Source organism: Mytilus trossulus, chromosome 5 (genome assembly GCF_036588685.1).
Source record: "Mytilus trossulus isolate FHL-02 chromosome 5, PNRI_Mtr1.1.1.hap1, whole genome shotgun sequence".
NCBI classification, from domain to species: domain Eukaryota; kingdom Metazoa; phylum Mollusca; class Bivalvia; order Mytilida; family Mytilidae; genus Mytilus; species Mytilus trossulus.
In genome coordinates, this window is record NC_086377.1 from 74979283 (window position 1) to 75003306 (window position 24024).

At 34.7% G+C, this 24024-nt stretch overlaps 2 protein-coding genes across 2 annotated transcripts in view; both read right to left on the reverse strand.

The window, feature by feature from the left end:
* LOC134719165 (uncharacterized) overlaps positions 1–2596 on the reverse strand; it is a 34108-nt gene extending 31512 nt beyond the window's left edge. Inside the window, exon 1 of the mRNA XM_063582141.1 lies at positions 2404–2596. Coding sequence (XP_063438211.1) covers positions 2404–2596 — 193 coding nt within the window. The remainder of the gene's footprint in view (positions 1–2403) is intronic.
* A 24-nt stretch (positions 2597–2620) lies between these two features.
* Positions 2621–9268, reverse strand: LOC134719166 (uncharacterized). The gene is made up of 4 exons (XM_063582142.1): positions 9026–9268; positions 8069–8548; positions 4633–4739; positions 2621–2857 (listed from the first exon to the last, which is right to left on the reverse strand). The coding sequence occupies exons 1-4, from the start codon at positions 9237–9239 to the stop codon at positions 2621–2623; spliced, it is 1038 nt and encodes a 345-aa protein (XP_063438212.1). The 5' UTR covers positions 9240–9268.
* Positions 9269–24024: the final 14756 nt, after the last annotated feature.

Genomic DNA, 24024 nt, shown 5'->3' on the forward strand with positions numbered 1-24024 from the left:
ATTGTCTCAAAACATAATTGTGTTAGTAATCAACTCACACATTGTCTCAAAACATAATTGTGTTGGTAATCAACTCACAGATTGTCTCAAAACATAATTGTGTTGGTAATCAACTCACAGATTGTCTCAAAACATAATTGTGTTGGTAATCAACTCACAGATTGTCTCAAAACATAATTGTGTTGGTAATCAACTCACACATTGTCTCAAAACATAATTGTGTTGGTAATCAACTCACACATTGTCTCAAAACATAATTGTGTTGGTAATCAACTCACAGATTGTCTCAAAACATAATTGTGTTGGTAATCAACTCACAGATTGTCTCAAAACATAATTGTGTTGGTAATCAACTACACATTGTCTCAAAACATAATTGTGTTGGTAATCAACTCACACATTGTCTCAAAACATAATTGTGTTGGTAATCAACTCACAGATTGTCTCAAAACATAATTGTGTTGGTAATCAACTATACATTGTCTCAAAACATAATTGTGTTAGTAATCAACTCACACATTGTCTCAAAACATAATTGTGTTGGTAATCAACTACACATTGTCTCAAAACATAATTGTGTTGGTAATCAACTACACATTGCCTCAAAACATAATTGTGTTGGTAATCAACTCACACATTGTCTCAAAACATAATTGTGTTGGTAATCAACTATACATTGTCTCAAAACATAATTGTGTTGGTAATCAACTCACACATTGTCTCAAAACATAATTGTGTTGGTAATCAACTCACACATTGTCTCAAAACATAATTGTGTTGGTAATCAACTCACACATTGTCTCAAAACATAATTGTGTTGGTAATCAACTCACACATTGTCTCAAAACATAATTGTGTAGGTAATCAACTATACATTGTCTCAAAACATAATTGTGTTGGTAATCAACTATACATTGTCTCAAAACATAATTGTGTTGGTAATCAACTCATAACGTGATAGAACTACTTGTATTCTCAAAGTTATTTTATCTTGGTTCAAATATATTTTATATTTTGAAACCATGTTGTTCTGTAGTTATACCAATACCTTTATACTTAATAAATATCAGTTTCAGTTTAAATTGGAAAACAAAACTAAATAGGGAATGTGTCTATGGGACACAGATGATGCCCCAGCTTGCATAATGCAGTAAAAGTGACACTACCCAAATTTGTAATTGATCTGCCTTTTTTGGTAATAAGCATTATATTTAAGTTTCATAAAATTTCATTGAAGTAAACATAAGTCGGAGAACCGAAACGAAAAATTCCGCATTTCTTTCCTTTGTAAAAGTCATAACTCTAAAACGGTTAAAGGGAAGGCACCAAAATTCGAACGTGATCTTTGTTTTGTGGTAGAATTTTTAAAGTTTGGTTGAGGCAGGGACTTTTTTTTAATAACGGGACTGGTCACTTATAACGATATCTAAATTATCAGACTGATCTCCCCCGTAGCTGATGTCAAGTGACTTTAAGGCAAATCATTTCACATTTACGAAGTGTTCTTCATAACTACAAATAAACTATATGCTCAATTTTATCAAAAAATCGTTTTTATGAAATTTTATACATTTTGTCATTGCAAAATGCTGTTTTTCAAAACATTTCTCGAATCGCTTTTTAAATATTGATCTTTGAACTTTGAGGAATTTGTTCGTTGAATTTTCAGTGGCCGCCATCTTGTGTGATATGTAAACCATTTTAAACAACTGGGGTGTTCTTAAAAACGATACGTCTCAGTTAAATAATTCATCATTCTTTCAAAATCTTATATTTTTTGTCATCTTAAACGGCTATTAATCAGATTTTATATATACAACTAATAATAATTATACAATTACAATGTACTGTGAAGTACTCAAATAACTACTAGCATTGTATATCAGAGATACAAAAATAAGTTTATTGTTGGGTGGTAGCTTTAAACAGGAGGCTGAGTAATCAAATAAAAACAATAGAGACGAGTCCCGTTAGTATAGAAAGTCCCTGGTTGAGGCAAACTTAAGTAAGGAAATGGAAACAAAAAAATTAGCTATTTACCCATTTTTAAAGGGACATAACTCTAGTATACTAAAAGTGACGCCACACAATTGAAATTTGTTCTAAGTATCTGAGTAAACTGCTCGGTTGCCTGCTGCCGTACATCACCAATTAAAAAACCAATATTTTCATTCAGAAATCTGTTAAACACTTGTATGCATTTCACAATTATTAACACTGTGGATAAAAAAAGATTATTTTTTTTACTAATCATATTACATAAAAGGTCTCACCAAAACAAATATTAGTATAGGATATTATTAAACAGTCTGTCACGCTCTAATAAAAGGTAAACAATTTTTGGATATTTGATCATTTCTACCTGCAGTATATATTCACTACATAATGAAAATACATACACACCTGTGATAAAAGATCTCATAACTTCCACCATAAGAAGGGGGTTGATCATTACATTATCTCTCAGTTGGGGCGTATCGAAATAAACAATCTTCCCCAGAGAATGATGAAAATGTAGGAAATCAGTCAACTGCTCAGGGGACAGGACAGACACCTCGCTGATAGCATTTAATTCTTTAACTTCAGCCAATGACATTATTTGTTTTCCTTCTGCCACTAGTTAAGCGATCTCTAGCTCTAGTGGAACACAAGCATTGGGCATTCTTTCACCCCAGCATGGGTGGTCGAATGTAAGTTCTGTTATTGTTTTCTTCAGAACTTCTATTTCTGGGTCGGCTTCATCTTTGGCATTGACAAATATTAGAGGTCTAAGGACTAGATGATGTTTTCCCTCGTGGTCTTTAAACAACTCCTCAATTCCTCTGTAAAGCTCTTCACGTCTGGTCTCAATATTCTCCTGTTAAACATAAAAAGTTGACAGAATAATACACTGTAAAGATACTGTATCGCACACCTGGTGATTTATATGCATCTTCAATGGTGGAATATTCCAACGCGTACTACAATTAGATTTATCTCAAATTTTCAAATGATATACATCTTCTCTTACAGGTCAATTTTACACTTTTTACCTAGATCTTATACTTTCAAAGATAACAGACTGAAACTGTTATCAGTTGTTAAATCTTACATTCCATGGGGAATACAATGAAAAGGGTCTTTTGAAAGAAAAACTTGCTATTGATATTTTTGTTTGGTAATTCACTTTACCTACCTAGTAAAGAAACATAAGTTAACAAAATAAGTCACATTTAATAAGTTGGCAATCAATCTAAAACAGGTCGAGAGTGTATTTGCATGAACATATGAATATTGTTTAAGTTCAATTTTTTGTTGATAAAAATTGAACTTAGCATGAATCGTCCACATGCATTCCCTGTCCCGATTTTTGATTTCACCAACTCATCAACATTTGTATTACATTTTGAAACTTCAAATATTTTGGCCTCTAACATCACTGAAGATACATTTATTGTTAAAACCTTCATCTGGTGCAGTACCACTAAATGCTAAACTTTCTTAAAACTGACTCAAATACAACGTTAACATTTAAACTGAGCAATTGTTATAGTCAATAGACAATGTCCGAGAGTGACACGACAATGAAAATACAAACTTTAACATTTAAACTGAGCAATTGTTATATTCAATAAACCATGCCCGAGAGTGACACGGCAAAGAAAATACAAACTTTAACATTTAAACTGAGCAATTGTTTAAAGTCAATAGACAATGCCCGAGAGTGACACGGCAAAGAAAATACTAACTTTAACATTTAAACTGAGGAATTGTTATAGTCAATAGACCATGACCGAGAGTAACACGGCAAAGAAAATACAAACGTTAACATTTAAACTGAGCAATTGTTTAAAGTCAATAGACAATGCCCGAGAGTGACACGGCAGAGAAAATACAAACTTTAACATTTAAACTGAGCAATTGTTTAAAGTCAATAGACAATGCCCGAGAGTGACACGGCAAAGAAAATACAAACTTTTACATTTAAACTGAGCAATTGTTATAGTCAATAGACCATGACCGAGAGTGACACGGCTAAGAAAATACAAACTTTAACATTTAAACTGAGCAATTGTTTAAAGTCAATAGACAATGCCCGAGAGTGACACGGCAAAGAAAATACAAACTTTTACATTTAAACTGAGCAATTGTTATAGTCAATAGACCATGACCGAGAGTGAAACGGCAAAGAAAATACAAACGTTAACATTTAAACTGAGCAATTGTTATAGTCAATAGACCATGACCGAGAGTAACACGGCAAAGAAAATACAAACTTTTAAATTTAAACTGAGCAACTGTTTAAACTCAATAGACCATGACCGAGAGTAACACGGCAAAGAATCTCCATGACAATGAGATGTATCAAATTGAATATTACTACAAATGCAAACCAAATATCATATTCTTATCTATAAGTGGTTCTTCATATATTCTACTCTAGTTATAGGCCCTTTAATCTGATCTTAAGTCTATTACCCACCAATCAATTAGGATCTTGTTCTTTCAAAAGTGTAGCTTTACACGAAGTTTGGTCAAATTAAGTCATATCGGCATATTATCATTATGTAAGCAGTTTTTACACATTATTCAAGTGTTTCAAATGGCAATGACTACTAGTAACTACTATATTTCTAACATAAGATCACTTACCGTTAGTACTTTGTCCTTGTGAGTGGCAACAAACAAGATCTTTGGAATGCCTGCATATACAACCTTACAATAGGTCAGGATGGAATTGACCCAATATTGCAAGAATACTACAAAATAAAATCAAAATCTGTCATAAAAAAGTATAAACTAGAGGCTCTAAAGACAGGGTCTCTCATCTTTGTCTATGTGAATATTAAACTAAGGAAGCAGATGGAATACAAATTCATGACTAAATTTAACAAGTTATTCCATTCCCCTGCTTACTTCTTAAGGCATAAAATATAAGGAAATAAATCTGGATGGTGTATGAAGAATAAATTCATCAAAACTATAATTTTTAGTCTTTGGGTAGATATTTTGAGAAATCAGTATGTAAACATTCTAACATTAAATATGTTTTCTGGTTTACTCATTATAAGATAATCTGACTTTCTTTAGGAACACATTTTTTTCACATTGCTTAATGACTAGGCCATAAATTGTGAATTTGACGATACATTGCTTAACTTACTTTTACAACAAATAAACATATATGACAAAAATAAGGATTACATTTGTTTTGCTGCTATTTAATACAAAGTTTTAACAAAAATAGGTTTAGGGAATAACAACAAAAGTGCACACACTGAAATTTCTCACCTTCTTTACTAACCATTTATATTATGTTGATAGTCCTAAATATAAAGTTTAACTACAACTATCACATAAACTTAACATGATCCAAGAAAATGAGGTCAAGGTCAGATAAAGTAAACAGAAATACATGTAGACCTAACAATCATTCAATACACTAAATGTAGTTGACCTATTGCCTATAGTTTCTAAGAAACAGACTTAAATAAACTCATTATAGATACTAGGATTAAGTTTTGCATTTACACCAGACCGCGTTCCGTCTACAGAAGACTCATCAGTGACGCTAGAATTCAAAAATGTTAAAAAGTCTAAATAAAGTACGAAGTTGATGAGCATTTAGGACTAAAATTGCTAAACGTTTTGTCAAATACAGCTAAGGTGATTTATTCCTGGGTAGAAAAGACTGAGTATTTCAAAAATTCAAAAGTTTTGTAAACAGTTAATTTATAGATATGACCAAGAAAACTAAACATTGACCAATGAACCATAAAAAGGAGGTCAAGTTCAGATGAACCATTCCAGGCAGACATGAACACCGTACACTCAATCTATGCATCACATATACATGTAGTTGAACTATTGCTTAAAGTATCTAAGAAACAAACTTAACCATGAAAACTAAACATTGATCAATGATCCATGAAAATGAGGTCAAGGTCAGATGATACCTGGAGACTGACATGTACACCATAAAATATTTCCATACACCAAATATAGTTGACCTATAACATATAGTATAAGAAACAAATACTATAAAACTCAATCAAATGAAAATGAGGTTAAGGTCAGATCACACCTGTCTGTTGGACATGTACACCCTACAATCATTTCAGATGCAAAATATAGTAGACCAATGGCATACTGTATAAAAAACATACCAAAACACAAAAAAATAACTATAACTACTGAACCATGAATATGAGGTCAAGGTCGGATCACACCTGCCAGTAGGACATGTACACCTTACTATTCTTCCATACACCAATTATACTAGACCGTCAAAACTTAACCTTGTTCACCTATCCATGAAATGAGGTCGAGGTCAAGTGAAAACTGTCTGACTGACATGAGGACCTTGCAAGGTACACACATACATACAACCGCAGAGGTAGAACCCTGAACAGTTTGTGCATGTTTGGACACAATATTCAAGCTTGATACTGTCTGAATTTGATTGTTATAAAATTTTTGACATAATATAAGTTCCTGACACTAAATAAATGTGGTGAATTATCTAACAAAATTTAAATGGGTTAAAAAATTTGTAATACATTTCAATTGAAGATCTCTTGCTATTGCACAATACTATGCAAAAGAAGATTTCTTGCTATTGCCCAATACTGTGCAATTGAATATTTCTTGCAATTGCGTAATATTGTGCAATTCAATATTTCTTGCTATTGCTCAATACTGTGAAATTGAATATTTCTTGCTATTGCGCAAAACTGTGAAATTGAAGATTTCTTGCTATTGCACAATATTGTGTTATTGGATATTTCTTGCTATTGTGCAATACTGTGCAATTGAAGATTTTTTGCTATTGCCCAATACTGTGCAATTGAATATTTCTTGCAATTGCGCAATATTGTGCAATTCAATATTTCTTGCTTTTTGTGCAATACTGTGCAATTGAAGATTTCTTGCTGTTGCGCAATACTGTGCAATTGAAGATTTCTTGCTTTTTGTGCAATACTGTGCAATTGAGCGAGAGATCCATACACAGGAACACAAGTTATTGTCTGGAAACTAGAAAAATGCTTATTTTCGGCCCCTTTTTGGCCCTTAATTCCTAAGTGTTTCCAGCAATTACCCCCAAACTCAATTCCAGCTTTCCCTTTGTGGAACCTTGTTGTACAATTAGTACAACTAGAACAATGCTTGTTTTTTGCTTCTTTTTTGGCCCCTTATTCCTAAAATTTTGAGGCAATTACCTTCTGAATCAATCCCAGCCTTCCCTTTGTGATATGAAATATTGTGGTACAAGGTCAGAGAGATCCATTCACTAACACACAAGTTAATGTCTGGAAGTTACAAAAATGCTTATTTTTGGCCCTTTTTTGGCCCCTTATTCCTTAACTGCTGGTACCATAACTCCCAAAATCCATCCCAACCTTCCTTTTGTGATATTGAACTGTATGGTAACATTTCATAGAGATCTATTTACTTAAACTAAAGTTGATGTACGAAAACCAAAGTGTCTTAGGATGATGACATTGAAGCAAACGTCATACCAATATACGACCGAAAAAAATTGTTGTGGTGGTACAAAAATATATGATGTTGTCTGTCAATAAGTGCAACACTCTGTTCATGCTTATGATAAAATCATCAGCTCCTTTTTTGTGAAAATTCACTCATTCAAAATCTAAAGAAATTTTCAGGAAAGCGCTTTATCACAATATATAATGATGTCATTCTATTGTTCTGCCGACTGATTTGAAAATGTTCAGTTGTTTGCTCATGCTCTAACTTCCTAAAAGAGTTGGCCACTCAATTTGATTCAAATTTAACTGATCATTTTTGTGTGTACAAAACACTTTCTGACATACAAAAAATAAAACCTGGTATCTTTGATAAATATAATTGTATAACCTCATATCAATGTTTCAAAATGAAAGACATATTGAGGTTAATATGGTAGTTTGTGACAAGCTCAAAGTCGCAATGTAAACAAGTTACGTAAACATTTTGGTTTGCTTAAATATTTAGAAAAGACAATTTTTTATTTTTTTGAATTATCACCTTGCTGTTATAGAAATGATTGTTTGCATTATCGGAGTGTAAATAACATGCATATTACCTGCTGGCGTTGGCGTCATGTGCTGCCCTGGAAAACACATCACATCAGGGACCTGTTCATGCAAATCTTTGCTCCCATCAAATACTACAAGAAACAATGCCCGGAACGTCATAAAGGTCTGGTGTGTTGTTAAATAAACGTATTGTCCACCAAAATCCCAGAAGATAAGACGTCCAACTTTCATTTTATACTTCCCACTTTTGAGGACTTTTTCCATTTTCTTTCTTATTTCTTCTTTAGTCATTCTTGTTCTCATTTTCTGTTCCATCTGGTTTACTTTGTGAGGCACATTGGAGGATTTTGTAGATGGTAGAGATTGTGCTGTTGCAGACTGTTCTGAGGGCAAAGAGGAAAGTGTAGCTTTGGCATAACCAGTTGGGCTTGTATCTGAAGCTTTGTTGGTAACTTCACTCTCCTCCTCTTCTTCCAGAGAGGTCATTAAAACCTTATGGTACACAACATCTAGGGCATTGTAAGAGTCTGAAATTATATTTAATACATCAGGCAAATCAAATCCAAAACAGGTGCAGGCTGTCAAAACCAAGTGAAGAATGTAAGAAAAATCAGAATTAAAATAAGAATCATATCTTATCAGGTGTAACATTCATATAATGCTATTAACACATTTTAAAGAGAGTCATATTTTAACTGATTGATTGATGAAATTATTGATTATGGAAAATAAATGTTAATTCATTGCATAATTTTAACATTTAAATTCAATTTCAAAATATAAAACCTTAACATCTTTCTAATAAGATTAGTAAAATGTTAAGATTTTCATACACAAATCAGATTAAATATTGAATTAATATGGTGCGTGAATAGAAGGCACAAAAAATGGCTACAATGTGAAACTATTTAAATCAGTGCTATAACATGTCTGCTGAAAGCGCAGTCCATGCAATAGAGTATATTTTTAATGTGGTCAGATATTCTACTTGTGCTCTTTCTCACCTGGATCAACAAGAATCCACTCTTTTGACTGAATGTCGAGGCCACAGCGACCTTCTACCAGAGAAATCCCATCAGTTGGATGTCGCCCTTCTGGTAGGACATCCCCAGCTAACAGCTTCACAAGAGTCGTTTTCCCAACAGAAAATTGACCGGTTACCATGCATCTCATATCAAATGATTCATAGCTGCCCTTCCCTAATAAACGATTTAACATGGCAGACTGTTGCCCTTTTCCGATGGAATCTAAAAAAAAATAAAAAATTGGAAAGTTTTGATGTGTTCATGTTGAGAAAAAAAATGTATCCATACACAAACTCATAGATAATTTTTCCTCATTTGTTGGTTAATATGTTGATATATGTCATTTTTCGATATGTCAATGTGTTAAATATGTCAGAATATCTTTATGTCTTTGTGTTGATGTATTAGCCTGTTTGTGTATTGATCTGTCAGTGTAATGATGTATGTGTGCTAAAGTGTTGATCTGTCAATGTTTCAATATGTCAATGTGTTAATGTACGAGTCTGTTAATGTATTCAGCTGTCAGTGTGTCTATATGTCAATGTGTTGATGTATGAATCTGTTTATATGTTGATATGTTAGTGTGTCAATATGTCAATGTGTCGATCTATCAGTGTGATGACAAATGTGTGTTAAAGAGTTGATCCGTCAGTGTGTCGATATGTCAATTTGTTGTCAATTTGTTGAAGTTTGAGTCTTGTAATATGTTGATCTGTCAGTGTGTCAATATGTCTGTTAATGTGTTGATCTATCATCCTGATGATGTATGAGTGTAAAAATGTTGATCTGTCAGTGTTTCAATATGTATGTTATTGTGTTGACGTTTGAGTCTAGTGATATGTTAATCTGTAAGTGTGCCAATATGTCAATGTGTTGATGTATGAGTCTATTATTATGTCGATCTGTAAATGCATCGATATGCCAATGTGTTGATATATAAATCTGTTAATGTGTTAAATCTGTCAGTGTGTCAATATGTCTACGTGCTGGTGTATGAGTCTGTTTATTTGTTTATTTACAGACATGCACAGATTAAAAAAATCATGTGATCTGTAATCAATCAATCTTCATCAATAGCCTATTTCACTTTTCCCATCAATTTGCTGGGTTTTTTCATTATAACATTATAAGCAGATATCAAGGTTTCCCTATATTAGAAACAAGTAATTATAAATCATTTCAGCCAGTATCTGAATAATTAACATTAGAGCTTTACCTTCAACTGCTGGTGCTGCAGGTTCCTGTAAATGGGTGTCAGGAGTTACTTCTGGGGATGTCTTTGACATGACAGTCTACAAAAGAACAATATGCTATAAAAAAAAAAAAAAAGTAAAAACACAAAAATACCGAACTCCGAGGAAAATTCAAAAAGGAAAATCAAAAATCAAAAGGCAAAATCAAAAGTCCAAACACATCAAACGAATGGGTAACAACTGTCATATTCCTGACTTGGTACAGGCATTTTCTAATGTAGAAACTGGTGGATTGAACCTGGTTTTATAGCTAGCTAAACCTCTCGCTTATATGACAGTCGCATCAAATTCCATTAAATTGTCAACGATGCATGAACAAAACAAACATACTCAAAGAGTAAAAATGTCAAAAATAGGGGTACAACAGTCAATATTGTGTTATCATCTTAATATCTCTACATAAACAACAAATGTAACAAAGAAGCACAAAAAGGCATACATTAATTTAACATTCTCATTTTGCTTTTCTTATACGGCTGAATTTATCTATGTAAAGTCTACCCATAATGATAGAAGGTTTCATTACTGGTTTAAAAATGCGCGTTTGAAATTCGCACAGGTAGACATAAAAATAATTTTGTCGTATAACGGCATACATAAATGAAGACTTACGTAAAGTTGATATAACAAAAACAGACTTAACAGTAAAAGTAATAATAATAAATAAAATAATGGTGTGGTTCAAAGTATGACGGGATACATAAGAACAGTTTCACGTCAAATACGGCTGAATTTATCTATGTAAAGTCTACCCATAAATGATAGAAGGTTTTCATTACTGGTGTAAAATAGCGCGTTTGTAATTCGCACAGGTAGACATAAAAAATAATTTTGTCGTATGTCGGCATACATAAATACAGACTCACGTAAAGTAGATATACCAAAAACCAGACTTAACAGTAAAAGTAATAATAATAAATAAAATAATGGTGTGGTTCAAAGTATGACGGGATACATAAGTACAGTTTCACGTCAAATGTATATCATGAAAAACAGACTAAACAGAAAAAGTAGTATTATTGAATAAAATAGTTTTGTCATTCATAGTATTCAAGATCCTTAAGTAAAAGTAATATCAATCAATGAACTATCATGCCCCATGAGAAAACTTGTCAAATAGTTTAATACATATATAAATTCTAATAGCCTTTCTATCTGCCAGTAGATTTAAAGAGGGTTTCATATAGTCGAGTTACAAGTTGCGAGTTAAGATAGTCGAGTTGCGAGTTAAAAAAGTCGAGTTGCGAGTTAAAAAAGTCTAGTTGCGAGTTACGAAAGTTGAGTTGCGAGTTACAAAAGTTGAGTTGCGAGTTAAGAAAGCCGAGTCGCGAGTTAAGAAAGTCGAGTTGCGAGTTAAGAAAGTCGAGTTGCGAGTTACAAAAGTCGAGTTGTGAGTTAAGAAAGTCGAGTTGCGAGTTACGAAAGTCGAGTTGCGAGTTACGAAAGTCGAGTTGCGAGTTAAAAAAGTCGAGTTGCGAGTTACAAAAGTCAAGTTGCGAGTTACAAAAGTCAAGTTGCGAGTTACAAAAATATTTTTGAGGATCGATTCACATTTGATAAACAAAGCATGCGTGTGTAAGTGATAAATTTGTCCTGTTAAAATATGTCTGGGGGGACAAATATTGCTAGTATAAAAAGTCCATGGTTACAGAATTTACTAGTATATTTGGTCCGATGTTATTAATATATGTCCCCAGACTAATTTTCCTAGGTTATCATGTCCTATAAAATCCTATAATATTTAATTACATTTAAACCATGGAAACTTAGATGTTATGTTTTAGTAATGTTTAAGAGTTGCATAGTTATATTTTTGATAAAATTTATGTCCCCAGACTAATTTTGCTATGGAATCATGTCCATGCCATTCATAATCTTAGGTTAAAATGTCCATGCCCTTAATTTTAAAAGGTGAATATGAATGTAATATGTTTTAATATTGTTAAAGACAAAACGAAAGAGTTGCGTATCAATCTAGGAAATCATGTCCATGTCATTAACTATTCTAGGTTAAAATGTCCAAGCCCTTAGTTTTAAAGGTAACTATAAATGTAATATGTTTTAATATTGTTCAATAGTTGTGTATCAATTTTTTAATTTTTTTATATAAATAAGGCCGTTAGTTTTCTCGCTTGATTTGTTTTACATTGTCATTTTGGGGCCTTTTATAGCTGACTATGGGGTATGGGCTTTGCTCATTTATGAAGGCCGTATGGTGACCTATAGTTGTTAATTTCTACGTCATTTTGGTTTCTTGTGGACAGTTGTCTCATTGGCAATCATACCACATCTTCTTTTTCATATAATACGAATAATATACAGTTATTGTCTTTTGATGAGGTAAATAAGCGGTTTTCTTGACTTTTGAAAAACATGATATTCACTGAGGCCGACGGCCGAAGTGAATATCAGTTATTCCAAATTCAATTAAACCCCATATTTACCGAAACAAAAGACAGTAACTGTTTTGTTCCATATTCCGAGAAAAGAAAATGTATTTAATGACAAACATATACCAAAACAAATTTTACATGAAACATTTTACCATACATTACATTGCATGTAAAAGTGTGTGACGTTTAGCGCGGTGAATAACACTTTCTGAAGTGAATATGCTTTTTTATTCAAAATCCAATTCATAACGAGAAACTTACTAAAATGATACCAATATGGAATAACGCCGTTTATTTGGACCAAACTTATGATGACACAGAACAATATTGAAAGCAAATGGCAAATGGCACGCAATAAATCGGGCCTTCTTTATCATGTTTATATACTAGCATTTCGGAGTCAAACGTACGAGTGACACACGACTGTTGTGCGACAGTCGTTAAACAGTGACACAACGGTAACATGCATATTTCCATGACATGAAAATCTGAAAAATAGAACCCAAAACTCACGATTGTTATACGACAGTCGCACGGCTTTCACAAGACTCATTTGCGACAAACCCACAACAGTATAATTACAATTCTTATTTCCTGTACTGGAACCAGCGTGGAACCATCGTAGACATGTCGTAGCTGATGTGACCTCTCTACATATTTTTTTGACATTTGATTTTGCACGACAACTTTTTTATTGATCTTCCAAGACAAAAAAATCGTACGATCTGTTGTGATCGGGGCTTTACATTTCGAACATCTCTATGGACGTCATGGCAGTATGACCGTTACCTCCTGCATCAGATGTTATAACCATAGTATCATCTTTAGTTTCCCGAATATGGAACAATCCAAATTGAATTCTTAGAAAACTAACTGAAACCGTTTTTCTAATTAATTCATAATTGACAATCTCAAACGTGTGAACACTATATAATTTTAAACCTAAGTGACTCAGTTTTATAAGTTACCCAATACCCAGGAGGATTACTTAAAAAAAATCTTATTCACGATGTAGCACTAAACATTTTAAATTTTCCAATTAAACCTTACCTGTAAAATGGCGCAAATGTAGTTTTTACAATAGTATCTTTGATGGCTACATGCATAGACCAAAGAATCAAATCGGGGAATGAGTCAAAGAGACAGCAACCCAACCAAAATATGCAATTCAACCGAAGGCCATTTGGTCTTCAACACAACGAGAAATCACACACCTAGAGGGAGCCCCAAACAGGCCCCGAAACACAGTGTTATATATCTTTAGATCAAGAGTATTTACGCCATTCTATGCTCCTAAATATAAAGATGAACCAAAATAAAAAAAATATACAAGATCAACAAAGGCTAAAGGTTCCTGACTAAGGTCAGACAAAAAAATGCAGCGGGTTTAAACTTGTTTTATGCACGCACATCATTTCCCCTGTATCTCTAGCCAATGTAGACATATATAATTTTAACGTCCACAATTTTGAGTGTCTGACTGCCAAAGAATAAATTTTGCGGTCCCTAACGATTATTGCCAGACTCGGCAACCCGACTTTAGTAACTCCCAGCTCGACTTTCTTAACTCGCAACTAGACTTTTGTAACACGCAACTCGACTTTTTTAACACGCAACTCGACTTTTGTAACTCACAACTCGACTTTCTGAACTCGCAACTCCACTTTCGTAACTCCCAACTCGACTTTCTTAACTCGCAACTCGACTTTTGTAACTTGCAACTCGATACTCGTAACTCGCAACTGGATACTCGACAACAAGTGAATCTCAGATTTAAAGGACAATAACTCTATATTTTACAGGAAGTTAAAATGCGCAATGCAATCACAACTTATTTTGACTAGACACAGACAATTATCTTGAATTGACCGTAATTCTTTGCTTATTTCCACCTTTGATTCTGTTGTTTGCATCTATTTGTTATAATAGGTAGTCATTGTTTTGAACAAAATCATTTCTCTTCGCCACATAATTTATAGACAATACATAGTGATGCACGTTGACTAAATATGAAAGTGCATATGTAGTTGTCTCCCTTACTAGTATAATCAGTTTCAGAATGTTCATTGTTATTTCCCTTTTTTAAAACTATAAATTTCATGTTTCTTTATTTAATGATTTACATGATGTTTATTCAGTACCTATTTGTGAATTTGAATAGATATTAGTATTTTGAATTCATTGGTTAACGTTATTCATTTATATTCTAAAATCTAGTATTTGCATTGTCACAAATCATTTATAACCTCCTTTGACAGACTTTAGGCCTATATATTTTATATGACTGGTTTGGTGTAATTGCATTGAATTGTCTGATGTCTGAAGTATACAGTCCAACCAATGAAAGCTGTACTGAATGCAAATCTTCCTTTAACTTATTGGAAATCCGAAATAAACTTTTTTATAATTGAATCAGTGTTTATAATGTACAGATTGAAAATGTATTATTGATATTGAATAAATACTGTATCATATGCAGTTTATACATGTATTTCAACCAAAAACGAGGATATTTTTTTGGTCAGGTAAATTAATCAATGAACGATAGATTTCTCCAAGAAGAAATTTAAGGTCTCAAATGAATAAACTACACAGAGAGCAATTGCTATAGTATTGATTCAATGGGAAAGGTAAACTTACAAACGTTTAAATACCTTGGTCAAGAGCAGACAACTCTGTGGTTCGCAATAACACATAATGAACGGGTATATAATCTGTTTATTGATGGCATTGTAAAAAAACAATCTAAATAAAAATTTATTATATTTAAACTTGCCAAAGTTTGTCAAGGGCAATGCCTCCAACTACACCACAATCATCAATACTGGGACCAACTACCGTATCCCCAGGACCAACAAGTTTCACCTCTGGACCAACAACCTCAGGGCCGACAACAAATTCCACCTCTAGACGAACAACCTCAGGGCGGACAACAAATTCCACCTCTAGACCAACAATTTCTGGACCGACAACAAGTTTCACATCTAGACCAACAACCTCTGGACCAACAACAAATTAATAATTATATATTCATTTAGAACGCCGGAATAATTGCTTGCTAATTCCGTTTCAGGTCTTCATATTTAGAATTTAAAATAAAAATTAAGTCACGGTTATATATGATGAACTAATTTATTTGAATAAATAATTTGTTATATATATGCATAGATAATCTATAATTATAGTTAATATTTAAAGAAAAATATTCAAAAACTAGCCAGGATCGTTTCTACAAAAGCGTATTAGGGATGTAGTAAAAATGAAATCGAATTACTGATTGTATGTTGACATCTCATATCTTAAAATCTCTGTGAATTATATTTTTGTTTTACTTATTTTGATAATTTACCAGTTTAATACACAATTATCTCTATCCAATAATATATGAATATTTGGCGGTTACGCGTACCCTAAGAAGTCCAATTATGCCACGCGTACCTGCATGACGCAGATACTGCCTTTATTATAAGCTGAATTTCACTCGTTTCATTTTCTTAAAAGAAATGATAGTTTTCGCGATAGCTCTTAGCCTGGGTAAAAGAATAACACTTAAAATCGATCAAAATGTATTTCAAGCTTAAATTGTATAATAAGAACATTTGAACCTCTGGAAATGGTTGCATAAGTTTTTGGTTTTTTTTGGAACGTTTTAAAAATCTAAAATATGTCCCCAAACATTTTCAGTTTGTCATAACCAGGCGTGGTGTTCTCGGAAGTATCCTTTCGTTTGAAAAAAGTAAAATCACAAAAATACTGAACTCAGAGGAAAATCAATTCGGAAAGTCCATAATCACATGGCACGAACTTGACATAAATCATTCATGTTAAATTTAAAATGGTTATAACCAAGAATTGACATAATTCTACAATAGATTGCTGACTAGACGAGCTCAGATTGGCCGGAAATGATTAAGGCTCTTACGGGGAACGTAACATGTATGTCGATTCATTGGATTATGGAAAGTATCTCTTCGAGCTTCTTATCAAAAGGTTGCAATTGAATAAAAATGAAACATATCTCAAGTGCCGTGTGCTGGAAACCTCATAATGAAAGAATTATGCAAAATCAAAAAGTTTTATTTTAATAAAAATACATTTTTTTCTCCAGTGCTGTTTACTATCCATATCCTCTTGTGTCTTTAAACAGACGATGAAATCTAGCATTCACCAATCTTAAAATCAATCAATGTACTAACAAAACATCGGATGACTACAAGTTCTTTTGGGTGGTGACAGGCACTTGTATCAGAAAAAGAATCGCATCTCTATATCCAAAAGTTAGGTTAAGGTACACTTCACAGACACATGTTTTCTGGTGACAAGTTCCTGTGTGGATGATGAATAAATGACCGGGAATTCAACCTCACCGTAACAACTATTATATTGTTAATCAGTATACTCTAGTTTGTTGTTATATATTATAAAAAGTCATATGAAACTTCAAATTAAAAAAAAAATGATGCATACGTTTTTTTTTACAACTATAACATTGTATAAGAATAGTTTTCATTCTAAAACATATGTACTGTCATATACTTTTTTTCTGAAGAAATTTCTTTAACTTGTCCACATTTAGAAGATTACTTTTTTTAATTGCTTGATTCCAGGATGCAATTTGCCGACATATTTTCCGTATGCAAGTAACCTTAGCGTGACCTTTCTTGTAATTGATCGCAATTCGCATCGATATGTCATTTAAATAAACCATATTTTGATTGTACATGTGGAAGTGCATAGTGGTCATTCTTTTGAAATAATTAGTTTCAGTGAACTGGTAAAGGTTACCAGTGGGGGATCCAGAGGGAGGGGTTCCGGGGGTGCGCACCCCCCCCCTTTATTTTTGCCGATCAATGCATTTGTATCGGGACATATGTTTTGCACCCCCCCTTTGCCCTGGGTTAGCACCCCCCCTTTCGAAAATTCCTGCATCCGCCCCTGGTTACGACCCTTAAACGTCTCTTACAAAGATGAAAAGTGCATGAAATATTGCAAAAATATAACTACTATACAAAAAGATTATATTGGAATAAATCCCTTAAAAAGCATCTAACGTATACGAAAATCACGAGGAATATCCAGAATTGTGCACACTTCTTTCCACCATATACCGTGGGCATAGTATGTCTACGGCTGTCCTCAATATAGGGTGGACACCACGCCCACGGCTGTCCTCGGTATAGGGTTGGCACTACGCCCATGGATGTCCACGGCATAGGGTGGGCACCACGCCCACGGTGGACAGAGAGTGGACGGCATTGGTTTGTCCACCGTGGGCGAGTGGAAATGACAAAGTCCACCTGGACCGTAGTGTATATACCTAGGAGATACCAAGCTGCAGGGGTTAAAAATTGTTGTTACAGCTAACTAGCCCAGGATTTATTGGCAGCAGGATTTTACTAGCCCTGTTGGAAGAACTGCTAGTCCATCAAAACTGAGCTGCTAGCCCTAGCATGCCTTAAAAATCAAGAGCTTGCTGCAAAATACAAAGTGGGTGTCCTTTGTTTTGAAGGAGACATTATACACTGTATCTAATAATTTTTGTTGATCTGTTATTTATTCTTTTGGTGGTTAACCTAACTTATTTGTTCCCATATTCAAAGCAGACTTTTTTTTTGCGTGTTTGGGGCAACTAACGGCATATTCACAGAGCATTGTCTGTTTTTTTCCTCAGCAACAGCCAACCTTGCCAGGGGAATCATTGTGTCCCAGTTCTGCCAACTTTTCAGGAAGTGAATTCGTGATTTGTTGGCCAAATTGTAAAGATCAAAGAGAAAAAAACAACTAAGTTTAAAAACTAAAGACTTGGCAGCCCTTCTGTCCTGGACACTATTAATTTTTCTCCGCGGCTTTTCCATGTCGTATTTAGCATTTTCGGGGGGTGAATTTTCAGCCTCGTTACTCCTTTCATCTCCCGTTTTTCGTTTTGAAACTGACGAAGTTCCTGGGGTTCCCATACTAAAATATTAAAAAATATTTTGTTGCATGGTTTTGTGCTCAACAGCTGTGCAACAAGACAGGTCAATACCAATCAATACATCATACCCCCAAATACCATTAATTGAAAATCTCAGCACGATAAGCAATGTACAATACCCCAAGCCATGGTATGAGAAATCGATATTTAAAGTACGAGAATTGCGATCAACACATGATACCAGACAACCCAGACATGCCAGAGTTATTTGTTCTAATTTTAAAATATGTACAACAGGACCTGTACAAACCAGTTCAAATTCTTGGAATCCCAGATGATTTAATTGAATCGAATTGGCTAACATAGAATTGTGATGAAGGGATTTTCACTTTCTATTTTGGAAACATCAAGAACTTTTTGTTACTAGTCAGTTGGGCATATCGGATTACACATTTTAATTGCCGAGGCATAAATGATCTAGTACCGGGCGTCGGGCTAGTTGATTTTAACCCCTGCAGCTGATGACACAAAAAATAAGAGACATCCAACAGATGAGAACACAGATTTAAAACATTTGTCTTTCACATATGCCAACATGTATATTAGGCAACAAGCTTGGAATTGTCAACTTACATTGTTAACTGACAACAAATACTACAAAGACATTGAAAACTACAGGCAATCATTTATTGTAATTTCTATGTACCAAGTCTGTTTTGTCTCTTATAATCTGTGAATATCTTTTGAAGTAATACAAGACTATTTACCTTAAGGAAGTCCATCACTTCTTCCTTCTTCCTTTTTTCCTCTTCATCATCATAGCTTTTTATTTCTACCAGATCATAAGGAGTCTTACCCTGAAATACAATCAAATAATCTTTCATTAATTATACCCATATATATCTTTTATTTCAAAAACTGTATAACATTATATAATAGGTTACTGTAGCATTAATTTTACCTATGCAATGCAGAATGTTATCTTATTTATATATACTTGAAATAAAAACCAGTGAACCTAAACCAACAACAAATATGAAGTAACATTATAAAGAGATCAATGAATAATTTTTGAGATTTTGCTGTTAAAAAATTTATTGAATGATTGGTGTAGGGTGTGTTGGTGAAATGTGATAAAATGGTAGTTGTGATGGTAGTGTAAGATGTGTTGCTGGAGTATAATTAAATGGTAGTTGTGTTAATAGTGTATGAAGATGTGTTGGTGGAATGTGATTATATGGTAGTAAGATGTGTTGCTGGAGTATAATTGAATGGTAGTTGTGTTAATAGTGTATGATTGATGTAAGATGTGTTGGTGGAATGTGATTAGATGGTAGTTTTGTTAATAGTGTTTGATTGGTGTAGGGTGTATTGGTGAAGTATGATTAGATGGTAGTTTTGTTAATAATGTATGATTGGTGTAAGGTGTATTGGTGGAATGTCATTAAATGATAGTTTTGTTAATAGTTTATGATAAGTGTAAGGTGGTTAGTTAAATGTGACTAGATGGTGGTAAGATGTGTTGCTGGAGTATAATTAGATGGTAGTTTTGTTAGTAGTGTATGATTGGTGTATGGTGTATTGGTGGAATGTGGTTAGATGGTAGTTGTGATGGTAGTGTATGATTGGTGTAAGGTGTATTGGTGGAATGTCATTGATTGGTTGAAAGTATGTTGGTAGTGTATGATTGGTTGCAGGTATGTTGGTAGTGTATGATTGGTGGGAGGTATGTTGGTGGTGTATGATTAATTGCAGGTATGTTGGTAGTGTATGATTGGTGGGAGGTGGGTTAGTGGAATGTGATTAGATGGTAGTAAGATGTGTTGCTGGAGTATAATTAGATGGTTGTTTTATTAATAGTGTATGATTGGTGTAAGATCTGTTGATGGAATGTGATGAGATGGTAGTTGTGTCAGTAGTGTTCGATTGGTGTTAGCTGTGTTGGTTGAGTATAATGAGATTGGAGTTTTGTCAGTAGTGTAGGATTGGTGATAGGTGTGTTGGTGGGGTATGACGAGATGGTAGTTGTGCCAGTAGTGTAGGATTGGTGTTAGGTGTGTTGGTGGAGTATGATGAGATGGTAGTTGTGTCAGTAGTGTATGATTGGTGTTAGGTGTGTTGGTGGAGTATGATGAGATGGTAGTTGTGTCAGTAGTGTAGGATTGGTGTAAGGTGTGTTGGTGGAGTATGATAAGATGATATTAGTGTTAGTAGTATATGATTGATGTAGGGTGTGTTGGTAGAGTATGATGAGATGATAGTTGTGTCAGTAGTGTAGGATTGGTGTTAGGTGTTTTGGTGGAGTATGATGAGATGGTAGTTGTGTCAGTAGTGTAGGATTGGTGTAAGGTGTGTTGGTGGAGTATGATGAGATGGTAGTTGTGTCAGTAGTGTAGGATTGGTGTAAGGTGTGTTGGTGGAGTATGATGAGATGATAGTAGTGTTAGTAGTATATGATTGATGTAGGGTGTGTTGGTAGAGTATGATGAGATGGTTGCTGTGTCAGTAGTGTAGGATTGGTGTTAGTTGTGTTGGTGGAGTATGATGAGATGGTAGTGGTGTCAGTAATGTAGGATTGGTGTTAGGTGTGTTGATGGAGTATGATGAGATGATAGTTGTGTTAGTAGTGTAGGATAAGTGTTAGTTGTGTTGATGGAGTATGATGAGATGGTAGTGGTGTCAGTAATGTAGGATTGGTGTTAGGTTTGTTGGTGATGTATGATGAGATGGTAGTTGTGTCAGTAATGTCGGATTGGTGTTAGGTGTGTTGGTAGAGTATGATGAGATGGTTGTAGGTTCAGTAATGTAGGATTGGTGTTAGGTGTGTTGGTGATGTATGATGAGATGGTAGTTGTGTCAGTAGTGTAGGATTGGTGTAAGGTGTGTTGGCAGAGTATGATGAGATGGTAGTTGTGTCAGTAGTGTAGGATTGGTGTTAGGTGTGTTGGCAGAGTATGATGAGATGGTAGTTGTGTCAGTAGTGTAGGATTGGTGTTAGGTGTGTTGGCAGAGTATGATGAGATGGTAGTTGTGTCAGTAGTGTAGGATTGGTGTTAGGTGTGTTGGTAGGGTATGACGAGATGGTAGTTGTGCCAGTAGTGTAGGATTGGTGTTAGGTGTGTTGGTGGAGTATGATGAGATGGTAGTTGTGTCAGTAGTGTATGATTGGTGTTAGGTGTGTTGGTGGAGTATGATGAGATGGTAGTTCTGTCAGTAGTGTAGGATTGGCGTTAGGTGTGTTGGTGATGTACAATGAGATGGTAGTTGTGTCAGTAGTGTGGGATTGGTGTATGGTGTGTTGGTGGAGTATGATGAGATGGTAGTTGTGTCAGTAGTGTAGGATTGGTGTAAGGTGTGTTGGTGGAGTATGATAAGATGATAGTAGTGTTAGTAGTATATGATTGATGTAGGGTGTGTTGGTAGAGTATGATGAGATGATAGTTGTGTCAGTAGTGTAGGATTGGTGTTAGGTGTTTTGGTGGAGTATGATGAGATGGTAGTTGTGTCAGTAGTGTAGGATTGGTGTAAGGTGTGTTGGTGAAGTATGATGAGATGGTAGTTGTGTCAGTAGTGTAGGATTGGTGTAAGGTGTGTTGGTGGAGTATGATGAGATGATAGTAGTGTTAGTAGTATATGATTGATGTAGGGTGTGTTGGTAGAGTATGATGAGATGGTTGCTGTGTCAGTAGTGTAGGATTGGTGTTAGTTGTGTTGGTGGAGTATGATGAGATGGTAGTGGTGTCAGTAATGTAGGATTGGTGTTAGGTTTGTTGGTGATGTATGATGAGATGGTAGTTGTGTCAGTAATGTCGGATTGGTGTTAGGTGTGTTGGTAGAGTATGATGAGATGGTTGTAGGTTCAGTAATGTAGGATTGGTGTTAGGTGTGTTGGTGATGTATGATGAGATGGTAGTTGTGTCAGTAGTGTAGGATTGGTGTAAGGTGTGTTGGCAGAGTATGATGAGATGGTAGTTGTGTCAGTAGTGTAGGATTGGTGTTAGGTGTGTTGGCAGAGTATGATGAGATGGTAGTTGTGTCAGTAGTGTAGGATTGGTGTTAGGTGTGTTGGCAGAGTATGATGAGATGGTAGTTGTGTCAGTAGTGTAGGATTGGTGTTAGGTGTGTTGGTAGAGTATGATGAGATGGTTGTAGGTTCAGTAATGTAGGATTGGTGTTAGGTGTGTTGGTGATGTATGATGAGATGGTAGTTGTGTCAGTAGTGTAGGATTGGTGTAAGGTGTGTTGGCAGAGTATGATGAGATGGTAGTTGTGTCAGTAGTGTAGGATTGGTGTAAGGTGTGTTGGCAGAGTATGATGAGATGGTAGTTGTGTCAGTAGTGTAGGATTGGTGTTAGGTGTGTTGGCAGAGTATGATGAGATGGTAGTTGTGTCAGTAGTGTAGGATTGGTGTTAGGTGAGTTGGTAGAGTATGATGAGATGGTAGTTGTGTCAGTAATAAAGAATTTGTGTTAGGTGTGTTGGTGGAGTATGTTGAGATGATAGTAGTGTCAGTAGTTTATGATTGATGTAGGGTGTGTTGGTAGAGTATCATGAGATGGTTGTTGTGTCAGTAGTGTAGGATTGGTGTTAGTTGTGTTGGTGGAGTATAATAAGTGGTAGTGGTGTCAGTAATGTAGGATTGGTGTTAGGTGTGTTGATGGAGTATGATGAGATGATAGTTGTGTTAGTAGTGTAGGATTAGTGTTAGTTGTGTTGATGGAGTATGATGAGATGGTAGTGGTGTCAGTAATGTAGGATTGGTGTTAGGTTTGTTGGTGATGTATGATGAGATGATAGTTGTGTTAGTAATGTCGGATTGGTGTTAGGTGTGTTGGTAGAGTATGATGAGATGGTTGTAGTTTCAGTAATGTAGGATTGGTGTTAGGTGTGTTGGTGATGTATGATGAGATGGTAGTTGTGTCAGTAGTGTAGGATTGGTGTTAGGTGAGTTGTTGGAGAATGATGAGATGGTAGTTGTGTCGGTAATGTAGGATTGGTGTTAGGTGTGTTGGTTAAGTATGATGCGATGGTTGTAGGTTCAGTAATGTAGGATTGGTGTTAGGTGTGTTGGTGATGTATGATGAGATGGTAGTTTTGTCAGTAGTGTAGGATTGGTGTTAGGTGTTGGTTAAGTATGATGCGATGGTTGTAGGTTCAGTAATGTAGGATTGGTGTTAGGTGTGTTGGTGGAATGTGATTAGATGGTAGTTGTGTCAGTAGTATATGATTGATGTAGGGTGTGTTGGTAGAGTATCATGAGATAGTTGTTGTGTCAGTAATGTAGGATTGGTGTTAGGTGCTTTGGTGGAGTATGATGAGATGGTAGTTGTGTCAGTAATGTAGGATTGGTGTTTAGTGTGTTGGTGATGTATGATGAGATGGTTGTTGTATCAGTAGTGTAGGATTGGTGTAGGGTGT

What these genes read in the sequence shown, in the direction of transcription:
- LOC134719166 (XM_063582142.1), bottom strand. Translation starts at nt 9,239, where the DNA reads ATGTTAAATCGTTTATTAGGGAAGGGCAGCTATGAATCATTTGATATG. An exon ending in GTGGATTCTTGTTGATCCAG is followed by an intron (nt 8,549 to 9,025) that starts GTGAGAAAGAGC and finishes ATATAATTTCAG; the next exon opens with ACTCTTACAATGCCCTAGAT. An exon ending in CATGACGCCAACGCCAGCAG is followed by an intron (nt 4,740 to 8,068) that starts GTAATATGCATG and finishes TTTATTTTGTAG; the next exon opens with TATTCTTGCAATATTGGGTC.